Below are 24,679 nucleotides of genomic sequence, written 5' to 3' on the forward strand. Positions count from 1 at the left end.
TCAAGGGAGCATATAAATACCAGTAGATCCCTACGAGACTACGATAGATGTTTGTTATTTGAGTGTTTGTTCCAGCAGTTTGGTTTAAGGTTATATATATTCCAATTTGGATAATGGCTATTACGGGTATACCTCAAATGATCGATGCCATATGTTTAGTATATAAAAAAAACATCCTAAATATAGTATATGTGTATAACAATAACATGTAAAGTGAGAAAATACGCTCATAATGACAGTATTAAAGAGCAATTAATCTAGATTCTTCCAAAGGTAGATTTATTCAAAAGTACATACGTGTAACAAAGTAGTTAATCGGGTTACTTTATGGTGTTACATAGATTGTATATTACCGGGATACTCATAACTTAATTGCAGTGGTTTGGATAAAGCTTAACTTAGAAATTTGTAAGAGATTTGTAATAAATGTTTTTATTTTCCTTTGTTGATTAGTACAGAAATCCCCCTTTTTTATATCTGGAAATAACATATGTTTGCTAAATGAACTAGCAATCTGTTTGACAAACAAGTTTTACTCGTAATTGACAGTAAGTGACATTTCTTTTGGGGATACACGAGAAAAAAGTTTGCTGTACTTTGCTTTCAGAAAAAGGGAGATATATAGGCAGCATGACTTCTCATTTGATTAAATTCTGATCGTTTAGCTTAATGCAAGAAGCAAAAACATTGAACATAGCTAGATAACTGCTACCTGTAATATTTAATTTGTTTTTGTTAAATGTTCATCTTTACTGTTTAAGTTCAAGTACAATTTATAATAAAGGCTTTGTGATAAAATATCTCCCATGGTATTTTTAAAGTTATTTGAATAGACGCAGGGTAATGAGTACAGTCGTTTGAAATACACTAAAGTGGTAATGAATTTAACCAGGAATTTTTATTACTCTTTAAGGCATTAGTTAGGGTGCTCAGCATAATTCCCAAAAAATACCAAAATTGACTCAATTGACAAACACAAAAATTGATGCTATTATTATGATATTAATGTAACAATAGACTGTATTGTATTTCCTGACATATGTTCAAATTCAGTAATTAGTTTGATCCATAACACAGTAAAATTCAAGTTGGTTTGAGCAGCTGAAAAGTAGTTCAGTAATAGGAATGGCAAATGTCCACTAAAGCTAGCTTTTAAAATGATAAAAGTTATACTTATTGACAGCCTTTTAAATACTTTTGATATGTGATATCTCTACTTTATTAAAAAAATATATATATAGCTAATGAAGTGTCCTTTAAGCTTAGACACATTAAGGCTAGCAGTTTTGAAAAAGTAAGACTTTAGATATCTCTTCGCTATTAGTTTTGTATTCATCCAAATGTTCTTCAATTATTCGGAACTACAAAAAGGGTATATTAGTATTAAATTGTCTATTGGTAAAATATAATAAAACAAAACCTTAAATTTGATTGTAAGAACAAGCATTATAATTTTTGTCATTTTAAAATCTAAAACTAGTGTATATTCGCCTTTTATATTGCTTCCCTGCTTTTCTGCTGATCAAATCAACTTGAATTTCACTGTATTTTGGTTCATACTAATTATGAAGTTTTGACAGGTTTCAGGAAGTACAATACTATGTTCTTACTTGAAATTGAAACGACTTGGAATTTCAAGTAGAAACACTGTACTGGCATCCGGGGATGTCAACAGTCTCATAAGCTTTTTAGCTTTGTACTCTTGTTTAATAAGGGCTGATAAATGAAAATAATAAAATTCTTCAAGTCCTAGATTGAAGACTTTTTGTTTATAGCCTTTTATGTTTATAGCTTAATTTAGACCAATAGTATATGTACTTTAAGCTCAGAAGTATAAATCTAAAAAGCTTATGAGACTGTTGACATCCCCTATTGTTACATTTCATCCATAATAATAGCGTCAATTTTTATATTTGTCAATTGAATCAATTTAGGTATATTTTTGTTGGGAATTATGCTGAGCATCTAGAAGAATACCTTAAATGATGTACACTAAAACGCACCGATATGAACCTGAATTCATATAATATTGTAAAAAGTAACTTGATAAAAGGAATATAAATATATATATCAAACAATATTATTGTCAGTAATTACTGAGAGTATGAGACTTGTCTACAAACCCAATCAATAATACAGTGGACACAAATTATATCCTCTTCCAACATAAAGCCACTATAGTGGGCCAGACCTTTAGTCTTTTCTGCTGAATACAACAGTTTTTGTGCATCAGGAAGCAGGATAATGTGTAGTAATTACATCACATCTTTATAAATAAGCAAAAAGTTAAACCTGTATGCTTCAAGTGATGGACTAGGGGCGTTGTAACACCTATGTACTGCTTAATATATTGCCATTGACGGACACTTTCCTCTTATATCAAAATAATAAAAGTGTTTTCGTCCATGAGCCCATTGATTGCAAATCATATCTGTCTGGCATTTGACTTCAGAAAAGATTATTTACGGAAGCAGATGACTTTTTGATTACTAAAAAAAACGTATATATAAAGGGCCATTGTAGATATCAAAATAATTTCATTCAACTACTTCTTTACCAGCCTTTTCTTTCTCAATAATGTCTACTATCCAGATAATTGCCGGTTCAAATGCCAAGGCCCCTGCCGGCACTATTTCTGCCTCTATCGAGCATAATGTCAAACTATTCCAGCCCATCACTCAGAAATCAATTACTACTCACAACCGTGTTGTTGTATCTCCCATGTGCATGTATTCAGCCGAAAATGGATCTCTTACTGATTTCCATCTTGCTCATTATGGTGCCTGGGCTATTCGTGGTGCTGGAATAATCATTATTGAAGCAACAGCCGTTGTTCCTGAAGGACGTATTTCACCCGGAGATTCTGGCTTGTGGAGTGATGAGCATATCGAGCCAGTGAGGCGTATAGCTACTTTCCTCAAGTCCCAAGGAGCTGTACCAGCTATACAGATTGCACACTCCGGTCGCAAGGGATCCACCGCACCCCCTTTCCTTGGAAACTACACTGTATCGGAAGAAGACGGCGGCTGGCCAGACAATGTTTACGGTCCAAGTGCTATCAAGTTTGCTGATCACTTTCCTCAGCCTATACCATTAACTGTAGAGGGTATCAAGCACAGTGTAAAGACCTGGGTTGATGCAGCCATTCGTGCTGATAAAGCTGGTATCGAGATCCTTGAAATTCATGCTTCTCATGGGTAAGTTTAAGCTAGAAAAGATTATGTTCTAGTACTTTATTTAGTTTATACTGACACTTTACTTATATCAGATATTTGCTGCACAACTTCTTGTCTGGTAACTCCAATAAGCGTACTGACAATTATGGTGGGTCTCTCGAGAATCGTATGAGGTTCCCATTGGAGGTCGTTAGTGCCGTTCGTGCTGTTTGGCCAGAGCACAAACCGCTTTGGGTTCGCATTTCTGCGTCCGATTTTGCTAATCCCGAAGTTATGGGAGAAGACAAGCAGGGATGGGATATCTATCAGTCGATTGTTTTCTCCAAAGAATTAAAGAAACTTGGAGTCGACGTTATTGATGTTTCTAGTGGAGGAAACATATCTTACGCCAAGTACCCACCTCCATCCATGTTCCAAGTCCCATTTTCTGAGGCCATTCGAACAAAGGTTGGGATCCCAACCGCTTCTGTTGGTAACATTCGTACAGGAAAAGATGCCGAGTCTATTCTGAAGGAGGAGAAGGCCGACTACATTGTGATTGGACGCGAGTATCTTCGCCGGGTAGCCTGGGTAAATGATGCTGCTACCGAGCTTGGTGTCGAGGTCTCTCTTCCAAAACAATACGGATGGGCTATTCATAGAGGTCGTCGTACAAACAAAACCAAGACCGAAGAGTAAAAAGCAACATAAACACCTTAATACACGTATAATTTTTGAATTTTCGGCGCTCTTGAATACCAATAAAGGGTCGATGGTTGTTTTGTTTTTTTTTTGTAAAAAACCATTATTTTAATAAATACATTATTTTTATCATTTTGATTTTCTTTTGTAAATTCTGCAGATATATGTGTCTTACAATACATATGCTGTGAAGGTATAACCTCAGTTCAATAAGACTCAACCTGGAATTCAGCATTCCGCCACCTATTGTGTCGAGACCCAGATAATGCGTATATACATACTTTTTGCTTTATTTTCTACTTTTTATTTATTGTTTAGTATCGTTTTAAAGTATACGGGAATATTTACTAGTAAATATTGAATCAATTTCGTGTCTACTCTTACAAGCAAAAGAAAACATAACTTTCTCTTGTGCCTTTGAACAAAAGGTGCACAGACCAGTCTAGAGTAACCTACAAATCGCTGTTATGGAAACTTGTACTCCAGATTTAGAGTTATTGCTATACCGATCAAGACCAAACCCTTCATTACTTCATTATATCTTTGCTTCTTTGATTTACTTTACTTCACTTTGGAAAGTCGCTGACATAACTACTTTGAGTAAATAGTATTAGCTGTCCCTTTTGCTGTAGAACAGTTACACAATCCCACTAAAAAAAGAATATAAAGTTATATCACGTTTGCTCTGACGTGAGCGTCAGGCCTGACAAAAAGCGCAGTCCTAAACTTTAATCGCAGATGAAAAAATTTTCTGTTACATATAGACCTCCTCCAACGCGCATCGTTTGTTTTCTCCTTGAGCAACAACAGTCCCGGTTTCATAGTGAGGCGTCTCTTGCGACCGTTGCAGGGAGATTCTTCCATGCTACAAGCATCGGAAAGTGAAAGTTGTTACTCGCCAGCTCAGTTAATTCTGAGAAGTCGTGGGGCATGGTCTCTTTTCTTTTGGAAAGACTACTGTGTACATCGCATCGCCAATGTGGAATCATGATGCTGGGGGGAGGGAGGTCTAACCTGTGGTGAGATGTGCTGGCTCTTCACTGCTAACCTGACTGAACTCTTTAACGGCTGACGGTGAAGCTACTGGTAGTCGAATGAGCTGGACCTTATCACCTAGTGGTAAGTTCTCTGGCGAGTTCGCACCCACATTACTCGGTGACGAGATGTGGGGCTGGATGAACGGGTGCTTTCCGTTGGTTTGCCACCATTCCAGCACCTCCTTCGCTACCAAGTCAGGTTTACGTCCTGAAGGAGATTGAGCCGCGTAATGCGGGGACAAAGAACTTGGTGTCATGCTTTTTATTCTTTTCCTCATGTAAAAGAACATTAAGTGAAATTAAATCAAATAGAATAGTTTCTTTATGTATATCTTTAAATAAATAAATAAAGTCTTTTTTAATTAGTATCGTCTCCAATAAAAAAAAACACGCTTTTAAACTTTTTTTTTTTACTTGATTGAAGATGTCAATGTTGTAATTAAGAGAGCTCATTTATAAGAAAAATCAGTCTAATCGAATAAATCTGAAAAAGAAACAAAATAGAATAAATATATAACATGTATGATTTTGTAATTATGTTGATCACTGCGTTTAATTGTGTAGGCTGTTTATGTCTATAAAGTCTATAAAGAAAATTCAGAATGATTGTTGAAAATGCCGATGGCGCGAAATGTTTAGCTGAATTTAGCTAATCCGGATGAACATTGTAAAGAAGATGCATTGGAATGGGAGAAAGGAAAAAGGAGAAGAAATAAAGAAATATACGTTTGAAAGAGAGACAGAAAAGGCGTGATGCGGATTGAATACGCAAGCACTGCCTTCATTGAATTTACACAGAATTTGCACAATAAAAGTCAATTTGGATGAATTTATAAAATAAGCCATTTTTTTCTATTTTGCTTAGGGATAAATGCTAAAAAAAATACTGTGCTTTTGCCATTTCAATATCGTCAATTTTCATTAAACTACTACCAAAATACATTTCTTTTACCTAATCTTGAAGAGATCGAGAAAGATATTTTCTATCAAGAAAACAATCATCATTAAGTTAGATTCATAGAAAAAGTTATTGTGCATATTGTCATATATTAATCATTGAATAAAAGTGATTTATGAAAGCACTTCAGCCTGTTTAAAAACCATCTTATTTCGATAATACTTGCTGAAAATTGAACTATATACTGCAAGTATATTCTATTTGGATGCTTTTGCATTGAAATGCTTCGGGAGACAAGAATCGAGGTTTATTTATTCTAATAAAAAGAAAATATAGTACTTTAATGCTTGTTGGGTTTCCCATAGCCTTCTTTCCGTGTAGGTTGTATTAGACAGTGATCGTGCTTAAAAGTTTAAAAGAATAAAAATGAAATGAAATAGAGTGTTAAGAAAAAAAAACTAATATAAAATGATCATTTTAATTAAACCCCTACATATTAAAGAACATCAATCGCAGAGAAAGTTCGAGTTCAATCTACACGAATTTTATGTAAGCTATGTTATTCTGGTAAATATAATATTTTACTATTCGACTGTTTCAATTTTATAAAAATTGATCCGCAGTACAGTTAAACTGCGGTAATGATTATTTTTATTATTCTTATTAGTATTCTTATTGTTCTTATTGATAATTGATTACAAATAAAGTACACCGTAGAATAATAGGAACACTCTATTAGAGTAACCAGTTTGCCGTAAATAATACATCGACCTATTTTATTGGAGCAAAAATGATTTTCTTTGACGTAGATTTTTTATTTTTTTTTAATCAAGCCACAGAGTCCTATGAAGCTCTTGGTCAAGTTCTTCAATTCTTTTACCCTTGGTAAACTCGTGTACGGATATTACTTGATCATAATTTATTATTCAGCAAGACCTATTTACAATCAATTGCTAAGCAATCTGTATAAAAATTAAAGATGAGTTATCTTAATCAAACAATTTAATATCTTTAATACTCTAACTTTACACTTTACACTACACTTTCCATTCGACAGTTAACACCTGAAAATGGCCGCTACTCTCATCACTTCTTGCCCAACTTCAAAAACCACCAAATGGTTTTCTTTTGTCTCCACAGAGCCTAATAATACCAAGCTTCTCCAACCAACAACTCAAAAATCAATTACTTTGGATAATCGCATCGTTTTTCCTTCTATAAATACATATTCTGCCAAAGATGGGTGTCTTACAGACTCTCATTTGTTACATTATGGATCTTTGGCTGCTCATGGCGCAGGATTAATTATTATCGAGGCGACAGCTATCGAAGCATGTGGACGGACTACGGCATACGATTCTGGCATCTGGAAAGACGAACAAGTCGAGCCTTTAAAGCGTGTAGTAAATTTGATCAAGGCGCAGGGATCAGTTCCTGGTATTCAGCTTTCTCACAGCGGCCGTAAGCTATCTATCGTACCACACTTAATTTGTAGCCGTGTGACTCCAGACGAAGACGACGACTCGCCAGAAGAAAAATATAGCGCCTGTGATCTCAAATATACGGGTAGCGATCCACAGCCAAACGAACTCACGGTAACGGAGATCAGAGCTAATGTACAAAAGTGGGCTGATTCTGCAATTCTTGCCAACAGAGCTGGCGTAGAAGTTCTCGAGATTAATGCTGCTAATAGGTAATATGCCACACTGTTATCATATTGCCAAAGTTCTAAGCACTGACAACCTCTTTGTCCTCGCACTTTTATTTTATTTTTTAAAAAGACATCTGCTTCATTATTTCTTGTCTGGAAATCTAAATAATAGAACTGATTTCTACGGTGGATCTCTTCAGAATCGAATGCGTTTTCCATTGGAGGTTGCACGGGCTGTTCGTGCTGCTTGGCCAGACGAAAAACCTCTTTGGTTTCGCCTTCCTGCAACTGATTTTTCTGATTCTGATCCTCTAAGCTGTGACCGTGATGGCTGGGATATTTATCAAGCTATTGAGTTTTGTAAGGAGCTGAAAAAGATCGGCATAGATGCCATTGCAATTGCCAATGGTACCACTACAATGAATATCAAGTACCCCGCACCTTCCACATGTCAAGCCCAATTGGCCAATGTTATCAAGCATGAAGTTGGTATCCAAACTGGAGCGACTGGATCAACATGCGCTGGTGAAGAGGCAGAGTACATACTCCAAAAATATCAAGCTGATTACATCATTGTCGGTAGTGGATGTATTCTTAAAACTTGTTTTCCTAAAAAAGATACTCCTAAACTCTTGGCCGACAAGATATCGCTTTCTGAATCAGGCAGTTTAATAGATAGCATGTATAAACTGTCTATTTGATAGTTATACAAATCCCGTTAGAATTAGACTCACCCATGTAGATTTTACTTATATCCACTGTAATGCATAATAGCTTTTAGATAATTCTTTTTATTGAACACCAATGTTCTTGTAGTTTATTTGTACATATAAATATAAACATTTCGGATGTTGGTATCCTTGGATGTAACACAGTTTCAAAGAGTACGAAACTTTTTTGTATAGAATAATTCTCTGTGATATTCATTTTTATAAAAAAAATAAAAGCATAGTACAAATAATGAGAACCATCAAATGAACAAATGAATGCAAGTAGATCTCTACAAGACTACGATGAATGTTTGTTATTTGAATGTTCGATCCGGCAGTTTGGTTTCAGGTTATATATATATATATGTGTGTGTGTGTATGACTCTAATTCTCAATCTTGCATGTATATTATACGAAAACAATATCCTAGATAAGATATATGTGTATAACACAATAACCTGTAAAGTGAGACAATGCACTCACAATGACATTATTAAAGAGTAATTAATCTAGATTTTTCCAAAGGCAGATTTTCCCAAAGATACACATGTGTACCAATGTAGCAAATTGGGTTATTTTATGATATTATAGAATTTGCCCATTACTGGGATATTCATAGTTGAATTCCAGTGGTTTGGGTAAAGTATGAATTGGGAATTTGTAAGAAATTTGTAAGAAATTTATAATCTTTTTTCTTTCTGTCTCTGTTGATTAGTACAACAACTTTTTATATGTATTTAGAGAAAACACATGTTCTCCAAATAAGCTGTCGATATGCTTAACAAACAAGCTTCGTTCATAATTGGCAGTAAGTGACATATTTTTTATGGATACATGAGAAAAAAAAATCTTGCTGTATTTTACTTACAGGAAAAGGGAGATATATAGGCAGCATGACTTCTCATTTGATTAAATTCTGATTGTTTGGCTTAATGCAAGAAGCAAAAACATTGAACATAGCTAGATAACTGCTACCTGTAATATTTAATTTGTTTTTGTTAAATGTTCATCTTTACTGTTTAAGTTCAAGTACAATTCATAATAAAGGCTTTGTGATAAAATATCTCCCATGGTATTTTTAAAGTTATTTGAATAGACGCAGGGTAATGAGTACAGTCGTTTGAAGTGTCCTAAAGAGGCAATTCATATTTATTGAGAAAACTGCTATTCTTAAATTAATAACACACCCAAACTCAATAATATGACTCTGGATCCAGAGAATATCACCAAAAGTAGCTTTATATAATAAAAGTTTATATACCATAGAACCTCAGTGTCAACGATTGCTTAAAATAGATAAAACCTGTATATTAGCCCAAAAAATAATAATACAACAAGCACAGAATATATTTTCATTCAACACAAAAACATTATAGTGGGCCAGACCTTGAGTCTCTTGGGTTGTCTAAAACAGGTTTGTGTATTAGTGAGCCAGGGAGTAGGATAATGTGTAGTAATTACATCACATATTTATAAATAATTTAAAAAGTACAATTTGTATGGTTTAAGTGATGGATAAGGGGAGCTGTAACACGTTTGTGTTGGTAAATATATTGCCGTTGACTGACACTTTCCTCTTATATCAAAAGGATAAAGGTATTTGCGTTTATGAGCCCATTGGTTGCAAATCAAATCTGCCTGGTGTTTCGCTCCAGAAAGAATGATTTACGAAAAATGATATCTTTTTGATTACTAAAAAAAAACGTATATATAAAGGGCCATCATGGATATCAAAATAATTTTATTCAACTGCTTCTTCAACAACCTAGCCTTTCTTCAACATGTCTACTATTCAAATAATTGCCGGTTCAAATGCCAAGGCCCCTGCCGGTACCATTCCTGCCTCTGCCGAACATGATGTCAAGCTATTCCAGCCCATCACTCAGAAATCAATTACTACTCACAACCGTGTTGTTGTATCTCCCATGTGCATGTATTCAGCCGAAAACGGATCTCTTACTGATTTTCATCTCGCTCATTATGGTGCCTGGGCTATTCGTGGTGTTGGAATAATCATTATTGAAGCAACAGCCGTTGTTCCTGAAGGACGTATTTCACCCGGAGATTCTGGCTTGTGGAATGATGAACAGATCGAACCCGTGAAGCGTATAGCTGCTCTTCTCAAGTCCCAAGGAACTGTACCAGCTATGGAGATTTCACACGCCGGCCGCAAGGCATCCACAGCACCCCCCTTCCTAGGAAACTACACTGTATCCAAAGAAGACGGCGGCTGGCCAGATAATGTTTATGGTCCAAGTGATGTCAAGTTCGCCGATCACTATCCTCAGCCCATACCATTAACTGTAGAGGGTATCAAGCACAGTGTAAAGACCTGGGTTGATGCAGCCATTCGTGCTGATAAAGCTGGTATTGAAATCCTTGAGATTCATGCTGCTCATGGGTAAGATTAAATATAAAAAAAATGTTGTTATTTTTTTACTTTTTTTTAGCTTACACTGACATTTTATTTATATCAGATATTTGCTGCACAACTTCTTGTCTGGTAACTCCAATAAGCGTACTGACAATTATGGTGGATCTCTCGAGAATCGTATGAGGTTCCCATTGGAGGTCGTTAGTGCCGTTCGTGCTGTTTGGCCAGAGCACAAACCGCTTTGGGTTCGCATTTCTGCATCCGATTTTGCTAATCCCGAAGCCATGGGAGAAGACAAGCAGGGATGGGATATCTATCAGTCGATTGTTTTCTCCAAAGAATTAAAGAAACTTGGAGTCGACGTTATTGATGTTTCTAGTGGAGGAAACATATCTTACGCCAAGTACCCACCTCCATCCATGTTCCAAGTCCCATTTTCTGAGGCCATTCGAACAAAGGTTGGGATCCCAACCGCTTCTGTTGGTAACATTCGTACAGGAAAAGACGCCGAGTCTATTCTGAAGGAGGAGAAGGCCGACTACGTTGTGATTGGACGCGAGCATCTTCGCCGGGTAGCCTGGGTAACTGATGCTGGTACCGAACTTGGTGTTGAGGTATCTCTTCCAAAACAATATGGATGGGCTATTCGTAGAGGCCGTCGCACAAACACAACCAAGACTGAAGAGTAAAAAAAATATACGCACACATTAATACACATAGACATTTTGAATTTTTGACGCTCTTAAATACCAATAGAGGGGTGATGATTGTTTTGTTTCTTTTACATATAAAAAAAAACAATATTTTAATAAACATATTATTCTTACCATTTTGATTTTTTTATGGATTCTACACTGATATACATGTCTTACAATACAAATATACACTATGTAATATACAATTTGCACAATTAAAATGATCCAAGATCGAAAAATACATCAAGCAAAATAAAATACGAGAAGCTTTTAAGTATTAATTTACTTTTGCTGCCAAGCATAGTATTTAAATATATAATGCCTTTGATATTATGTATTGAACGTGTAGTTGATTTTTTATAATTATTAAAAATAAATAAATATATTGAAAAGACTAGCACTGATGCAATTCATAGAGACAAGCGTTGGCCTACTGAAGATTAGCAATCCAGTCACATTAATATAAATCCAATTAGAAGAAGCGTTATAAGCAAATTTCTACACAAGTTTTTAAAAGATAGTAAGTGAAATTCCAAATTAAAAGGTTTAAAAATCACATATATTACCTAGAAGTTGTGCCAAGTTTGTAGGAGTACTGAAGCCACAGCGATACAATTCTAAATCTTTGTATCGCCCCTTTTCTTTTTAACTTGACAGGATTCAGTAGCAGTCTTTATTAATGAGTGCTAGAATCAAATATTCTACCTTGGTTTATCCTTTTAAAGAAGGAGGCTGTGATTTTTCTAACTCTGGCTTGTTAAAACAAATAAATATGGCGCGAGTATCACACAATGATCGCATACTGTGACACAAAAGCCACAATTAACTACTTTGAATTTGGTGTGTAATGTCAATAGATACACATGTCATCAAAGAGTTCCTAGATAATATTTATTAGATAGAGGTAATTTTATACTTGGCACCATTTATTGTTAAAGGATCAACAAATCAATTGAGTGTCTAATGAACAACAGAGTACGCTCCTTTTCTTTTCTGCATATATAATGACAGGGTAAACAGTAAGGTGTCACATACAAGTGTCGTACCGATTGTAGCCCACGTTGAATCGTTTGCATTGGCGGATCACGGACATTTGGTCATTTCAAAAAAAAAAACCATGACCTTTTTATTGATTCAAACTAATGAATATCATAAAAGTCCAACATTCTACTGGCTTACTAAGAAATAACCTTAAAACTTAATAATAAACAGAAATTATTTATATATATATATATATATATAAAGCTTTTGTAGCCAATAGCTACTATGTGTATGTGTTGATAGGTCTTGTTTCAGATTTAGAAAGCTTTTAAAGAATGTGTGTGTACGTAAAAGAAATGGCCACAATCGCTCATATTGTTTGGTTTCTGCAGTATGCAACATGCATACCCAAAACGAGCCATTTTTATTGATCCATGAGGATGGCCATCTATAGTTCGTGCAACAATGGGTTTCACTGCACCAAAAGTAAGAATTAGCCACTTACTTAGCCATAAATGTAGCTAAACAGAGGTGATAAGGATGGTTCATGATCGATTGTCAGGTAAATAAAAGGAAGAAATTATAGCAGTAGTGATGCTTCTGCTCCTCCTTTGGTAAAGATGTACTTCATTGGGCGTTCATTCAGCTCTCTCGTAGCTTTCTTTTCTTTCTTGAATAACGAACAACTGATCTTTAATTGCTAAATAAATGTGGGGTGCCTTAAACTCCTTATTTCTTTCCTCCTTTTGGTGCGGGAAGTCGACCACTGGGAAGAGCTCCTGCCGAGTATCCTGGCTTTGCTCTCTTTTCTGCTGGTTTGAGGATCTACAGGATATGTTAGTATATAAGCCGGTTTTAAAGTCAAAGAGTCTATTATAAGTATTGTTATTGTTTTTGTGAACTTACTTGGAACGAGCACATCAATGAATCGTCGACACTCATCATCGCACCAGCATTGTCAAACTCGCCGCAGTAATTGGGTGCTGAGAAAAGTGTGACCAATTTCCGTTTGGCAAAGAATTCGTAGCCATCCTCGACAACCTGATGAGCACGGCAAATGAGGTCCATATCATGTTTCTGCAAGAATTTGGCAACAATGTCGGCACCAAAGGTAAATGACACACCACGGTCATTCTCACTCCAGCCAGTAACATCCTTATCAGGGTCGGACCACAGCAGATCACACAACAAACCTAAAGAGAGAAAAAAAGGGTTAACAACACACATATCACCACTAGCCTTACACACCTGTATCTGGAACATCTGTGGGTCTCATAACTCTACGGATCTGGTCCATGCTCTGAAGGTCCGGGGACAGACCTCCATGCATGCAAAAGATTTTCTCGTCAATAAGAGCTGCGATGGGGAGACAGTTGAAACAGTCGGTGAAGATCTTCCAAAGCTTGATGTTATAACGTCTCTTGCCTGTCTCAAGCGCAAAAGTAAATAAATACCAGAGAAAAACAAAACAAAACGAGACTCTTTGTTTCAATATACTTACACTCATCATAAAATCCATAGATACGATTGATACTTGCACATTCATGGTTGCCGCGAAGAATAAAGAAGTTCTCAGGATATTTAATTTTGTAGGCCAACAAGAGACAAATAGTCTCCAATGACTGTTTGCCTCTGTCTACATAATCTCCCATAAACAAATAATTTGCTTCTGGTGGAAATCCTCCATATTCAAAGAGGCGCAGAAGGTCGTAATATTGTCCGTGGATGTCACCTAAAATAAAATAAAATAAAGAAAAAAAGAAATAAACGATGTCCCATAATCAATATCTTTTCTATTCCACTATATTATAGTCTGAGCTCTCTTACCACAGATCTTTATAGGTGCTTCAAGGTCCAACAGAATAGGCTGGCTCATAAATATCTCGCGTGCCTTTGTACATAAAAACCGGATTTCGTCTTCGCTCAATTGCACCTGCTTGCCCGGGCGGCTGCCTCTTACTTTATTTTTTTTTATGAAAACGGACGTCAGACTTTCCTTCCCCCCTTGTTTGTACCCTCATTTTCTTTCTTTATTTTTCACTTCTTTCTCTTGCTTCTTTCTTTGTTGTTGTCACTGTTGTTGATGTTATATATATAAGCAAGAAAGAAGAAAAAATAGGATACCTTCAAGTAGCCGTTCGATAATGGTATCAACGTCGATATCGGAAAGGTCTGCCATGTAAAAAATAAAAGGTCTATAGTAATAAAGAACAGAAGAAAAGAAGAAGAAGAGGGAATAGAGAAAGAGAGAGAAAGAGAGAAAGGGTTTTTGTGTTAGATGACAAGGGGTCCTTAAAAGATGTTATTATAGAGTTTGTAATCTACTTGATTAAGGACAAATAATCAAAAGAGATAAACATCTCAAGGTCTCTTTTGGCCCACAAGTTTGGATAAAAGCGCAAGATGTAGACTGACACGTTGATGCCAAGCTAAACATTGCTCAATCTAATCTTGTTGACGCCATCTCCCTTTTCACTCTTTCTTTTCCATCCTCCTCAAGTCCATCCAGATGTTTGTGATGCACTATAAATGGTGCTATAGACGATGAAAACAGAAAGAAAACATACGATTGAATCGGGTGACGATGATGTTAAAAAAAGAAGTCGAATAAATGAAAGAAGTAGGTGATAGGCGGGTTCGGGCAGCATGCACTTTGACGGTGAAAATATTTTTAGCTTCCGCTATAAATGAATTTTCGATTTCCTAAACAAAAAAGGAATAAAGGCAGGGAAAAAAACCAAAATAAAAAATATAGAATAAAAATAAATATATACAGAGAGAGAGAGAGAAAACATTGGAGCATAAGACAAGACCAAAATCAAATTCAAAATTGCGTCCAATGAATTCAATCTACAAACGCAATTTAGTACAAGGCAATTCATAACTGACCCATGGAGAAGCATTATATCGCAACAAATCAAACCCGAATATAAACACCGACTATCATTGATTCTTTTTTATTTTATTTTTATTTTGTTATAAAAAAAACCTTTGTTGATAAATGATTTTGTTTTGCTAGGTGAGTTTAGTGGAAATCACTATATAAAGCTATCAGTAATTTAGTTATCTGGGAGACTCTAGTTCATTATATGTTTTTTTTTATTCTTTGCTTATATACCTGTAAAAGAGAGAGCAAAGATATGAGGAAGAAAAAGATGAAAAAGAAACAATTGTGAAAATATCGCATAATTCAACTATAATTCCCACCCAAATAAAAAAAAAGAAAATCGTATATATCTAGATATTGAATGTATCCCTCTCACGCTATAAAGGTGCATTATAGGAAATTATATGTTGGCTCTTATGATCTGGTAGTGAAACCACAGGGTAGTCATGACTTATTACTCTATTGTTATTATTATCGATTCAATATCTGGTGATATAGCACTTGTATATCAGAGTATATTATTTCATCGAAACCGTACAATGAATGAATTAGTGTTACATTTTGTATCTTCCTGCGTCAGAGATAAAGAATGATGTTTGTAGTGTATAGACGCAAGCACGGGAATATTGAAAGAAATATGTAATTTAATTCTTTGTTATTTTGATATAGTAGCTCTGGCTAGATTTCATTGAGAACAGTAAACCCATTAAACAATGGGTTTATTATTTGCGAAAATCTGAATCCTCAAAGCAAGTAAATTTCTAACTTGCCTGAGATTCAATGAGAATTACGTTTGTCGCGGTATATTTTGAAGCGCAATTAATAATTCTTTTAACTCAAGCCTCTATTGATAATACCACAGCATTGATAAAGTGCATATCTAATAATAATGTATGCAACTGTCTATAAATTGATTAAATTCTAAGAATAGAGCTGTACTGGTTGAATATATTGTCAAATAAATATGTATAACCCCATGCCTATCTCTTAACTTGGCAGACAATAGCTAATTATTCCGTCACGCAAAAATTCACTCTTCCTCTTTTAATTCGCTGACCCAAGTATGAATGAAAAGGTTTAAAGTCAGTTTGAAGTATAAAATATTCATATGCAAGAGAAAAAGGCTGTGATAAAGAGCTCAAAAAACCAATAGGATTAAGAGCAAAGAAAAAAAGCAGAGTAGAAATTAAAAGCAATGGTCTATATATATACATTTGAAGTTTTGAAATAAAAGGCTGTTTTTCTAGGTTGTCTCTTTAAGCTTTGTATCCAAAATTTATTTTTATTAAGCACATCCCAGAAACAAAAAGCCTTTCTTTTTCTTTTTCTTTTCTATTGATTAAATACTTTGATTAAATGGACATTTAACGCGCTGGTTATAGATATAGCTATATATATGCGTGTGTATGTTTGTGGCAAGACAGATCCTTTGATTTTATCGGGTTTAACCAAGCAACCCAGCCTACTTAAATATTTAAACCAATAGTAGCCGTATACTTTTTTTTTATGAGTTATCCAACCGATTTATAGGCGTGGGCAAGTGAGGACATAAGTACGTACCAGAATATAACCTTCAAAAGCACTCAATTGGTATCAAACTATGCCTGTTTAGTTTACAAAGAGTTTAATTCAAGATACTTTCTTTTGTAGATTTCAGCTGGACCGCAAATTGTGGTATTATTATCTTGGGAAAGCTGCTACCACCCTCCAATGTTTTCAAAAATGACCACAGTAACAATAACAAGATTTTTGTTGAATTTGAATACATTAGCTGGGATAGATTATTGGTCTTTTGGCGCGGACCCTACAATGCTTTTTGAAGCCTGTGGTATCTGAACCTCAGTGATTAATACCAATCAATTCTAATTCATTTCAGGTTATAAAAAAAACTGGAACTGAGCGGAGGTGAGAGAGAAAATAAAATATGGAATAAATATTATTCTACATTCGCCAAAGTCTCTGACTTCTCGAATAATAGGTATAGACCACCGGCCAATAGTACCACATACACATGTATATCCGGTTTATTACCCTATTATCAAAAAGTTCAATTTAACTTTTTTTTTTTAAAAAAAAAAGTCTACCTCTTAGCCTTCTTGATAGTCATTACACTCTGAATAAAAAAAACTGTAATATTACACTATAATTTATTTCATATATAAGATGTGTTTATTTTTACTGGCCAATAATGATAAAACTAAAAGACGTCAAGGTTATTGTATAGTTCAGTTGATAATATGCGTTGCCAGGTACATTATTTATGAGCCAGAAAAATAAACTTTTCTTTTTAAATATAAGATGGGAAACCCGGTAAAACTAAACATCCAGAAAAATCAATGTTTACCACAATTCAATATTTTGCATCTTTCAGCAAGGCTATTAAAGGCCACTGAAGATTAATTGATTTATCCAGAAAGTAAACTTTTTATATTATAAAGAGGTTCCTGTAAGACTGGATGAAATAATATATTATGTTATTAAGTTCTTGAAAGGCTTAAAGAAAAGTTTACAGAGATTGTTTGACTTTTTATAGACAATAAAATGATGTATGATAATTATAGTGAAGCTGTTTTGTAAAAAAGATGAATAGAGAATCCAAATTTAAAGCATAACGTTTTTAAGTTTATTATTATGTGTTTGCTCGAAACTAATAGAGTTAAAAAAAATCAACAATTTTACGGGAACGACGTTTCATGATGGAGCACTACATTTCTATCTAGCCAGACTAATCAACTGTTGCTACATGCCCGGGTCCGGTATCTTTCTCTAATCCTTCAGGGCAAAATGGTGTGTCCTAAAGAAACACAGTATATTTATTGTATGCATTAGCTTTACTACTTTGTCCCCATACTTTGTGTTTATACATATCTTCTCAGGCCCCTAACTCCCATTCTTTTAATAGTTAGAGACTGTCTTTGGGTAATTTAATAATGAAATGTCGTCTCGTACAAAAATGAATTCCTGTATATTCAATTAAGAACTGTTTACACCTTAGATTTAGACTTGACAATAAAGAAATAATAATTATTAGTCACATATGCACTATATCAATAGCCAGTTATGCAGAAGGTTGTGAGTTGTTGTCATTATAGTGTGACGCAATATTGTTGAATATTTTATTCTATATTGGCCTTCTTAAGTGTATCATGTCTTTCTCTTTCTTTCACCTACATATTACCAGAGTTCAGCAGCATTAGCTGGTAAGTAACCCCCATCCACTCTTTTTTTCAAGGCACAAAAAAATCTTTATACAAAGATTCTGTATCCTGGCTGGTATTAATTATTATAATAAAAATATATCCTTAGAGTCCAGATAGAGTTATTCCATACTGGCAAAAAAGTTTCGACTTGTGGTCCGGTAGAATCAAAATGGCGCCCACCATTAGGAAATGTCGTCTCCCTAAAATTAGCATCATGGCTGTCCCGCAAGGCTGTTCGCAAGGCCTCCCTTGAGAGGCGAACTATTGTGAAGATAGTAATGACGAGCCAACATGACGTCTAAAAACATGTCAACGAAGAAATCAACATTGCTGAATTTTTTTCTATGGGCTCCCATATCTTGGACCTTATGTAGAGCCAACCAAGGTTTTTGTCCCCAAAGTTCTGACACAGGATAAGAGGAAGACTATAAAGAGTGTACATCAATATATATGCCACATGGTCTAAGATGCTACTGCACTGTGGGTCTTGCAACTAGTCTAAGCACCGATTCTTTGTCTGCCCTGAGCCTAAGGCTTGCATATGCTGTCGGTAGAATAAGCCTGGATATATCTGCGATTGCTGGTCTAAGAACACTTATAAAGCCTAAATACGAAATAGAATTGTCTTTCCCAGGCTACTACAAATTGTTCGAGGATCTTGATTCTTTAAGCAATCATATAACATATTTTCATGGTATTCTTTGTTCGTTTTTTTTTTCAAGAATATTATATTAATTTTTTTTATCTTTTAGGCTTAACAGAGTCAAAAGAATTGGAATTTGACGAATCGCTGGTGAATGCTCAGAAGCCTTTAGAACTGCACATGCCCAGAGAATCAACAGAAGTAAAAAAAAAGCAGAAAAACTATTATTAGATCATGCTGTAGATTTATTATATCCTGAGAATTGTCAAACAAACAATCGAATTATCAGAAATGTTATTTCGGCCTTAAATTTGATACCTTTTGATGTAGAGTCTGACCCCACGAATGATAACCAACACAAATTTACTGCCCTAACCTCAGCTACATTGTTCAAAAGAGTTCTTGAGTTTAAAGAAGGAGACACGAAGAAATTAAAACTAAACACTCCTTACGAAAGCACCATTTCAGTTGCTGATTGCATACATATCAATGACACATCCAACAACCAACCTTTGAATGAAATTCTAGAATTAAGTCCATATCGCCAACTTCTAGCATTGGAAAGTTATACAAAAATTATCGAAGAAAATATCGAGTTATTGAACGCTCATTGGAGAAAACAATCCTGGATGTCCATGGGTGTCTCCCAGCTGTTGACCGGTGCTTTCGTAGTATATGGCAAAAAAGCACTTCTTTTAAATGGTGTCGAGTCTTACAGTAGATACCCCTGTATTGATGTGCACTTTGAAAAAGTACAACCAACTCAAGAATCATCAACACCAGATCTCATGTCACAATACCCCAATATGTTGAAAATAACTAAAGTATATTTCGATAATTCGGGAAAACTAGTACTTGGAACAAAGGCATTCAACATATTGGTAATCTCAAGTATTAGAATTGATGACAGCAAAATAAGACCTGAAGTTGGCCCATCGACAAAACAATTTACACCGTCCAAGCAAACACAATTATTTTTATCACTTTCATAAATACAACTGGCTAAGAACACTACGGATTCATCAAATGGAAAAATACTACACATGAGAATGGATCCTTTAGTCTACATAAGACAGCTACGATCAAGATTCCACCAAAAAAAGTACATATTCTCTTGCCCGATTTTATAGCATTTTCACTCAAGAGCTTACCGTTCAACTTTTTTCCATTTACACGCTTGTAAACAGCACCAAAAGCGATAATGATTGCATTTTAGGATCGAAAATCATGGAATTGATTGGAAATTCGGTACACGAGGAAAGCCATCCATCTTTATTAAAAGAAGATGTTGCAGCATTGATACCAAAGAATTCTAAAAAAATAATACACCAGTCCAACAAGGCGAGTGAAGAACAGACTCCACAACCAAACACTGGTTCCTTCTTGCTAATGAACCTGGCAAGTTAACAATCTCCGGAACTGCTACACACCAGGCACACGTACACTACACACACATAGAGTGTAAGCCAACCATTACACAAGAAGGATTTGAATTACAGGGATTTTAATAGTAACAGATATAAACAATATTATTTTGTCTCTTTAATAAACAACACTTTCACATCATCTACTTTACCCATTATTGAGACATAAACACTTAAACAGCCCGAATACCTTAGCCTTTAGTAGGATTGGGTGAGTTTGGGTTAGCTTGAGTAGCCTTGAATAAGTTTGGGTAACAATGAGTAAGCTTGAGTAGGACTGATTCCCTAGTGATCCCAAAGACGAGTAGCCGGTTACATACATCCCAGAAAAATAGTAGTAGCCAATAATATCAGCAAATTTTTATATTCTTCAAGTTTCATCTTTTTTAAAGTATTATTGTCCAATAATAGCATCTAAAAATACCCTTTTTCGAATACAGACGATTTTTGACGGCTAACGGCCCTTATTAAACTAAACTTATTGAAAAAACAGGGAAGCCCTTTTTGAAAATAGGGTGGGAAACCCAGTATATTAAACTCTACAACCAAGACCAAGTTGGTGACTGCTTCGTCCGGCTTCATTTTCAGGCATTTTTTCTTTGACCTTTTTTTTTCTCTTTTCAACATGAGGCATCTCTTTTACCTGAAAGTCCAAATAAGATTATGGGCATGAAGTCATTGTCTTTAACCCAGAAGCTACAGGGAATCTCACAAGATTATGACTACGGAATCGTACCAGGCTCATCCACAATATTTATGAGGGATGAAGTGAATGGAATTGCCCGCCTAGACTTGACATTACTTGAAGGTGTAATGGTTATAATTGAAGTGTGCGACCAAGGTTACAAGGTAGACTCAATAAAACTGTATAATATTCACGACTTATAAGTTTCCAGCTTTGTTCATATATTTCTTTGTCCGCCACACCGTCTGCCTTTCAAGCCGGTGAAGCGATTAAAGAACATGTAGAGGTGCCCTTTGAGAGCATGGACAATTTGCTTATGACCATATCTCCTGCCTTTCGTGAACGACTCGAGAGAGTATTGTTTGACAAACTACAGGATATTCATTCCGACCCTTCACTTCCCGTCACACACAGCCCAACCCCACATTCTTCATCTAGTACAAAGTTACAAGACTCATTCGATGATATCAACGATTGGATTCACTAAAAAAAACCCCCTTTCTTGGTTACAGTCGTTAATACTTTAAGCCAACAAGAATTTATTCCCACTCTATCCGATCTCTATTGTTAACTGTGCATGTATTTTGGGTTGTATAAATAAAATATATAAATATATACGTATGTGTATATAAAACTCGAATCCCCGGATTATGGAAATATATAAATGGATATTTATAAGAAAAATGAAGTGAAGAAGATGAATAAGCAGAATAACATCTTATCTGGATGAAATGATTTTCCGAAAACAAAAAATTCATTTTATTTTATTTAATTAAAGAAACAAACATCACTAATATATTTTATCACCAAACTTTACTAATGATTATGGTAGTTTTCACCTCTAAGTATCGCCGATACCTTTTAAAAGAACTGCTTGTTAAAAAAGATTTCAAAGTACTTTTATACATAAATACATATGTATATGTAATGTTTTTAATTTATTATTATTACTGTTATTATTACTATTATTATTGAACCACATTTGTTCAATACTCTGGGTCACATTTGGGTGGAATTGAATATACAAGTTAAAGACATAGGACGTGGGAAATGAGCCCTGGGGGAGATTATCGTCAGGCTAACAATTATCATTGATCATCTTTGACAAGGATTTCTGTGAATTTCTGACTCTGGTTATTTGATATCGTACGAAGTGCATTGGAGATCTTTTCTCTTGCCATTTCTATCCAAAAAATATTATTAATAATGATTTACCATATATTCTAATGCACACTTTCATTTATTCTATCGTCTGACATAAAGAAACATGTAAGCTAACCTAGTTCATGTACTGCATCTTCGTATTCTTGGTTAGCCAATCTGTTTTCTTCTTCAAGCTCGGCAAGAATTCGTAGCTACACCACCATCTTGATATTAATTCATCTTTTTTTTTTTTTAAAAAAAAAACTTTTACATATATATATATATATACCTGATCCTCTTCAGTGTTTTTAATCCCAGGCAAAACCTCAATCAGCAAGTCGATCTCTTTGGCCTTCTTTACTAAATCAGTGGCAAGTTCTTGCATATTTTCTATAGAAATATATGACATATTGATCCTGGCTTTCTTAATACGGTCTATGTGCGCGTGACTTACGTTGAAATACTTCAGGTGAATCAGCCTGGACTACAGCAGACATTATGAGTGTGCTTTTAGTCAAAGTTTGTTTGTTTTAATAATAATAATAATAAAGCTACCTTTTTGTTGAGCTACTGGAATATCGTTGTTGAGGGAGGCCATAGAAGATCTCTCGTGAACATAATGTATACTGTTTGTAAACATGCGTGCCATCTAATCAAGCTTGGATTAGTGATCAGCGTCATGAGTACTTAGTCGAGTCTCATTTATTGGCTTACGGAATCAATGGCATCTTGAAGCTGTGTTAATCGATCCATTCTTGATCCCAAAATAGTTTATTATATCTTTATCTTTTTAACTGAACAAAAAAAACCATGCTGTCGAGAGAGTAAAACGTTTTAAGGTCCGGGTCTGCGTCATACACAGCCGACATTGCTAGCCATTTACACCTTATTCCATATACCTTCTTTATTTCATTCTTGTATGTTACTATTATTTCATACATAAAGTTTGATTAGCAGTAAGTGCTGTAAAATAGACAAATATTATTACTATGTTTTCTTTAAATACAATGAATTAGGGTAATGTAGAATATCCTCTTGTTTTTATGTATATACATACAAGTAGATTTTGGATGAATTTTAGAGCATTTGCAGCAGTTTCATTTAAATCAAATTCTACATGGAATTAAATGTAGATTATCCACATTGATCAATTGATTAAAGCCACAAGGCAGAGGGCTAAATTTTAGCTATATTTAAGAGCATCTAAAACAATTTTACTGCCTTATGTTGTCCTTTTCTTTCTTCATACTCTTCTCCAAGATTACTTTATTAAATCCTTTGTCTTCTGCATTAAAATGGATATGAAACCGAGTTTAAATCCAACTGTTGCAGATCTTCTAATGGTCTGTGTTAATCTGAAAAGAATAGAAATGATTCCTTTATTTTCAAAGCAAAGAAAGTCACATTTAAGGTATATTTCCAATATAATGGCTCTTTTTGTAGAAGCATATTCTCCAAGTAAACCTAGTCCTATAAAACCGTGCTTCATATTGGTTATTTTCATGTAACCTTTTGCTATATTCTCAAAATAAAGAAAAAAAAAAGCAACAATAACTAGTAAGATTCAGCCCTCAACATCACTTACTTATAAACAATACATATTAAATATATTCTTCTCCACTCATAAATATTCATTAATATAACTATCATACTGATAACAAAGGTTAAGGATAAAAAGAGAGAAAATGATTTGGTCTACTCTTTCAATCCCAATATCTCAATGAGGAAATCTTTCCGTTAAAGACCAGTCAAAATCTTTTCTTGGTCTTTGTCCAACCTAAAATATTAAACCCATATTTGTAAACGCTTTATGCCAAAACTGCGGTATAAGGACAGCGGGGAGAAGAAGAAAAAGAAGAAGGAAAAGAAGGAAAAGAAATCCTCTAGGCGTTCAAGATCTCCATCTCACCGAGCACATTACAAACCCCCGGTATATTACGAAAACGAAGAAGGATGGATCCCACCCATAGATTCCCAAAAGGAACAAGACGATTGGAATGAGCGATTGTTCCAGGCAATGGGTGAAGACGAAGGCAGCCAAGCTTTCTTTAGTCAGTATGAAGATTATTCTTCGAGCACCAAGCCAAGAAATGAGCCTTCATCTGTGAATGAGATGACCGATGAGGAATACCGTCGGTACATTGAGAAAGGAATGTGGACAAAACAGAATGCTGAAGCTATTGCCCTTGAAGAAAAACGAAAAGAAGAAAAAGAGAAGCGCAGGAAGAAGCGAGAAGAAGAAAAGGCACGGCAAGATGCAGCTGAAGCCGAAGCACGCCGTGTGGCAGCAGTGTACGACCAGCTTCGAAAACTACAAAAGAATGCAGAAAGTCGTGGCACATATGAAGAGAAATGGGCCACACTTGACAAGGCAGAAACGATTACACAAAAATCAATGGTGTGGCCGTGTAGAGGCATTATCCCGACATTACAGAATATTCGTGAATTTCTAATCAACCCCCAGGATTCAACAAAGGAAAATCGTCTAAGATTA

The 24,679-nt window shown here is 35.0% G+C and overlaps 9 protein-coding genes across 9 annotated transcripts; 7 read left to right on the forward strand and 2 right to left on the reverse strand.

Annotated features, from left to right (window-relative positions):
* Nucleotides 1-113: 113 nt before the first annotated feature.
* PHYBLDRAFT_165053 (hypothetical protein) lies at nt 114-1,727 on the forward strand (the record flags this gene model as incomplete). The annotated part of the gene is made up of 5 exons (XM_018435152.1): nt 114-158; nt 342-408; nt 531-548; nt 1,242-1,294; nt 1,581-1,727. 5 exons carry the CDS (start codon nt 114-116, stop codon nt 1,725-1,727), a joined length of 330 nt encoding a protein of 109 aa, XP_018294566.1.
* Nucleotides 1,728-2,577: 850 nt separating this feature from the next.
* On the forward strand, nt 2,578-3,854 carry PHYBLDRAFT_109039 (hypothetical protein; the record flags this gene model as incomplete). The annotated part of the gene is made up of 2 exons (XM_018428088.1): nt 2,578-3,197; nt 3,269-3,854. The coding sequence occupies 2 exons, from the start codon at nt 2,578-2,580 to the stop codon at nt 3,852-3,854; spliced, it is 1,206 nt and encodes a 401-aa protein (XP_018294567.1).
* A 3,008-nt stretch (nt 3,855-6,862) lies between these two features.
* PHYBLDRAFT_63263 (hypothetical protein) lies at nt 6,863-8,144 on the forward strand (the record flags this gene model as incomplete). Its single annotated transcript, XM_018441095.1, has 2 exons — nt 6,863-7,485; nt 7,574-8,144. The coding sequence occupies 2 exons, from the start codon at nt 6,863-6,865 to the stop codon at nt 8,142-8,144; spliced, it is 1,194 nt and encodes a 397-aa protein (XP_018294568.1).
* Nucleotides 8,145-9,913: 1,769 nt separating this feature from the next.
* On the forward strand, nt 9,914-11,359 carry PHYBLDRAFT_122770 (hypothetical protein). Its single transcript, XM_018428886.1, has 2 exons — nt 9,914-10,554; nt 10,631-11,359. The coding sequence occupies exons 1-2, from the start codon at nt 9,935-9,937 to the stop codon at nt 11,214-11,216; spliced, it is 1,206 nt and encodes a 401-aa protein (XP_018294569.1). The 5' UTR covers nt 9,914-9,934; the 3' UTR covers nt 11,217-11,359.
* Nucleotides 11,360-12,873: 1,514 nt separating this feature from the next.
* Nucleotides 12,874-14,809, reverse strand: PHYBLDRAFT_131533 (hypothetical protein). The gene is made up of 7 exons (XM_018429425.1): nt 14,771-14,809; nt 14,328-14,398; nt 14,031-14,162; nt 13,705-13,935; nt 13,452-13,628; nt 13,110-13,396; nt 12,874-13,028 (listed from the first exon to the last, which is right to left on the reverse strand). The coding sequence occupies exons 2-7, from the start codon at nt 14,380-14,382 to the stop codon at nt 12,933-12,935; spliced, it is 978 nt and encodes a 325-aa protein (XP_018294570.1). The 5' UTR covers nt 14,383-14,398; nt 14,771-14,809; the 3' UTR covers nt 12,874-12,932.
* A 727-nt stretch (nt 14,810-15,536) lies between these two features.
* PHYBLDRAFT_165059 (hypothetical protein) lies at nt 15,537-16,910 on the forward strand (the record flags this gene model as incomplete). The annotated part of the gene is made up of 4 exons (XM_018435153.1): nt 15,537-15,593; nt 15,763-15,843; nt 16,621-16,642; nt 16,741-16,910. 4 exons carry the CDS (start codon nt 15,537-15,539, stop codon nt 16,908-16,910), a joined length of 330 nt encoding a protein of 109 aa, XP_018294571.1.
* Nucleotides 16,911-18,740: 1,830 nt separating this feature from the next.
* PHYBLDRAFT_63259 (hypothetical protein) lies at nt 18,741-20,249 on the forward strand (the record flags this gene model as incomplete). The annotated part of the gene is made up of 5 exons (XM_018441094.1): nt 18,741-18,984; nt 19,043-19,134; nt 19,194-19,824; nt 19,941-20,112; nt 20,150-20,249. The coding sequence occupies 5 exons, from the start codon at nt 18,741-18,743 to the stop codon at nt 20,247-20,249; spliced, it is 1,239 nt and encodes a 412-aa protein (XP_018294572.1).
* A 771-nt stretch (nt 20,250-21,020) lies between these two features.
* Nucleotides 21,021-21,529, forward strand: PHYBLDRAFT_63258 (hypothetical protein; the record flags this gene model as incomplete). The annotated part of the gene is made up of 2 exons (XM_018441093.1): nt 21,021-21,206; nt 21,254-21,529. The coding sequence occupies 2 exons, from the start codon at nt 21,021-21,023 to the stop codon at nt 21,527-21,529; spliced, it is 462 nt and encodes a 153-aa protein (XP_018294573.1).
* A 392-nt stretch (nt 21,530-21,921) lies between these two features.
* On the reverse strand, nt 21,922-22,956 carry PHYBLDRAFT_157931 (hypothetical protein). Its single transcript, XM_018433697.1, has 6 exons — nt 22,901-22,956; nt 22,741-22,835; nt 22,640-22,669; nt 22,475-22,575; nt 22,322-22,397; nt 21,922-22,225 (listed from the first exon to the last, which is right to left on the reverse strand). Exons 1-6 carry the CDS (start codon nt 22,936-22,938, stop codon nt 22,131-22,133), a joined length of 435 nt encoding a protein of 144 aa, XP_018294574.1. The 5' UTR covers nt 22,939-22,956; the 3' UTR covers nt 21,922-22,130.
* Nucleotides 22,957-24,679: the final 1,723 nt, after the last annotated feature.

Source organism: Phycomyces blakesleeanus, assembly GCF_001638985.1.
Source record: "Phycomyces blakesleeanus NRRL 1555(-) unplaced genomic scaffold PHYBLscaffold_5, whole genome shotgun sequence".
Lineage (NCBI taxonomy): Eukaryota > Fungi > Mucoromycota > Mucoromycetes > Mucorales > Phycomycetaceae > Phycomyces > Phycomyces blakesleeanus.

Bases quoted from the DNA above. Each gene is read 5' to 3' on its own strand.
- PHYBLDRAFT_122770 (XM_018428886.1), top strand. From the start codon at position 9,935: ATGTCTACTATTCAAATAATTGCCGGTTCAAATGCCAAGGCCCCTGCC. The intron at 10,555-10,630 runs GTAAGATTAAAT...TATTTATATCAG, and splicing joins GAGATTCATGCTGCTCATGG to ATATTTGCTGCACAACTTCT.
- PHYBLDRAFT_131533 (XM_018429425.1), bottom strand. From the start codon at position 14,382: ATGGCAGACCTTTCCGATATCGACGTTGATACCATTATCGAACGGCTA. The intron at 14,163-14,327 runs GTATCCTATTTT...AAAAAAATAAAG, and splicing joins TATCGAACGGCTACTTGAAG to TAAGAGGCAGCCGCCCGGGC. The intron at 13,936-14,030 runs GTAAGAGAGCTC...ATTTTATTTTAG, and splicing joins AGCACCTATAAAGATCTGTG to GTGACATCCACGGACAATAT.
- PHYBLDRAFT_157931 (XM_018433697.1), bottom strand. From the start codon at position 22,938: ATGGATCGATTAACACAGCTTCAAGATGCCATTGATTC. The intron at 22,836-22,900 runs CGTAAGCCAATA...CAAGCTTGATTA, and splicing joins CTTCAAGATGCCATTGATTC to GATGGCACGCATGTTTACAA. The intron at 22,226-22,321 runs GTTAGCTTACAT...TTTTTTGGATAG, and splicing joins AGATGCAGTACATGAACTAG to AAATGGCAAGAGAAAAGATC.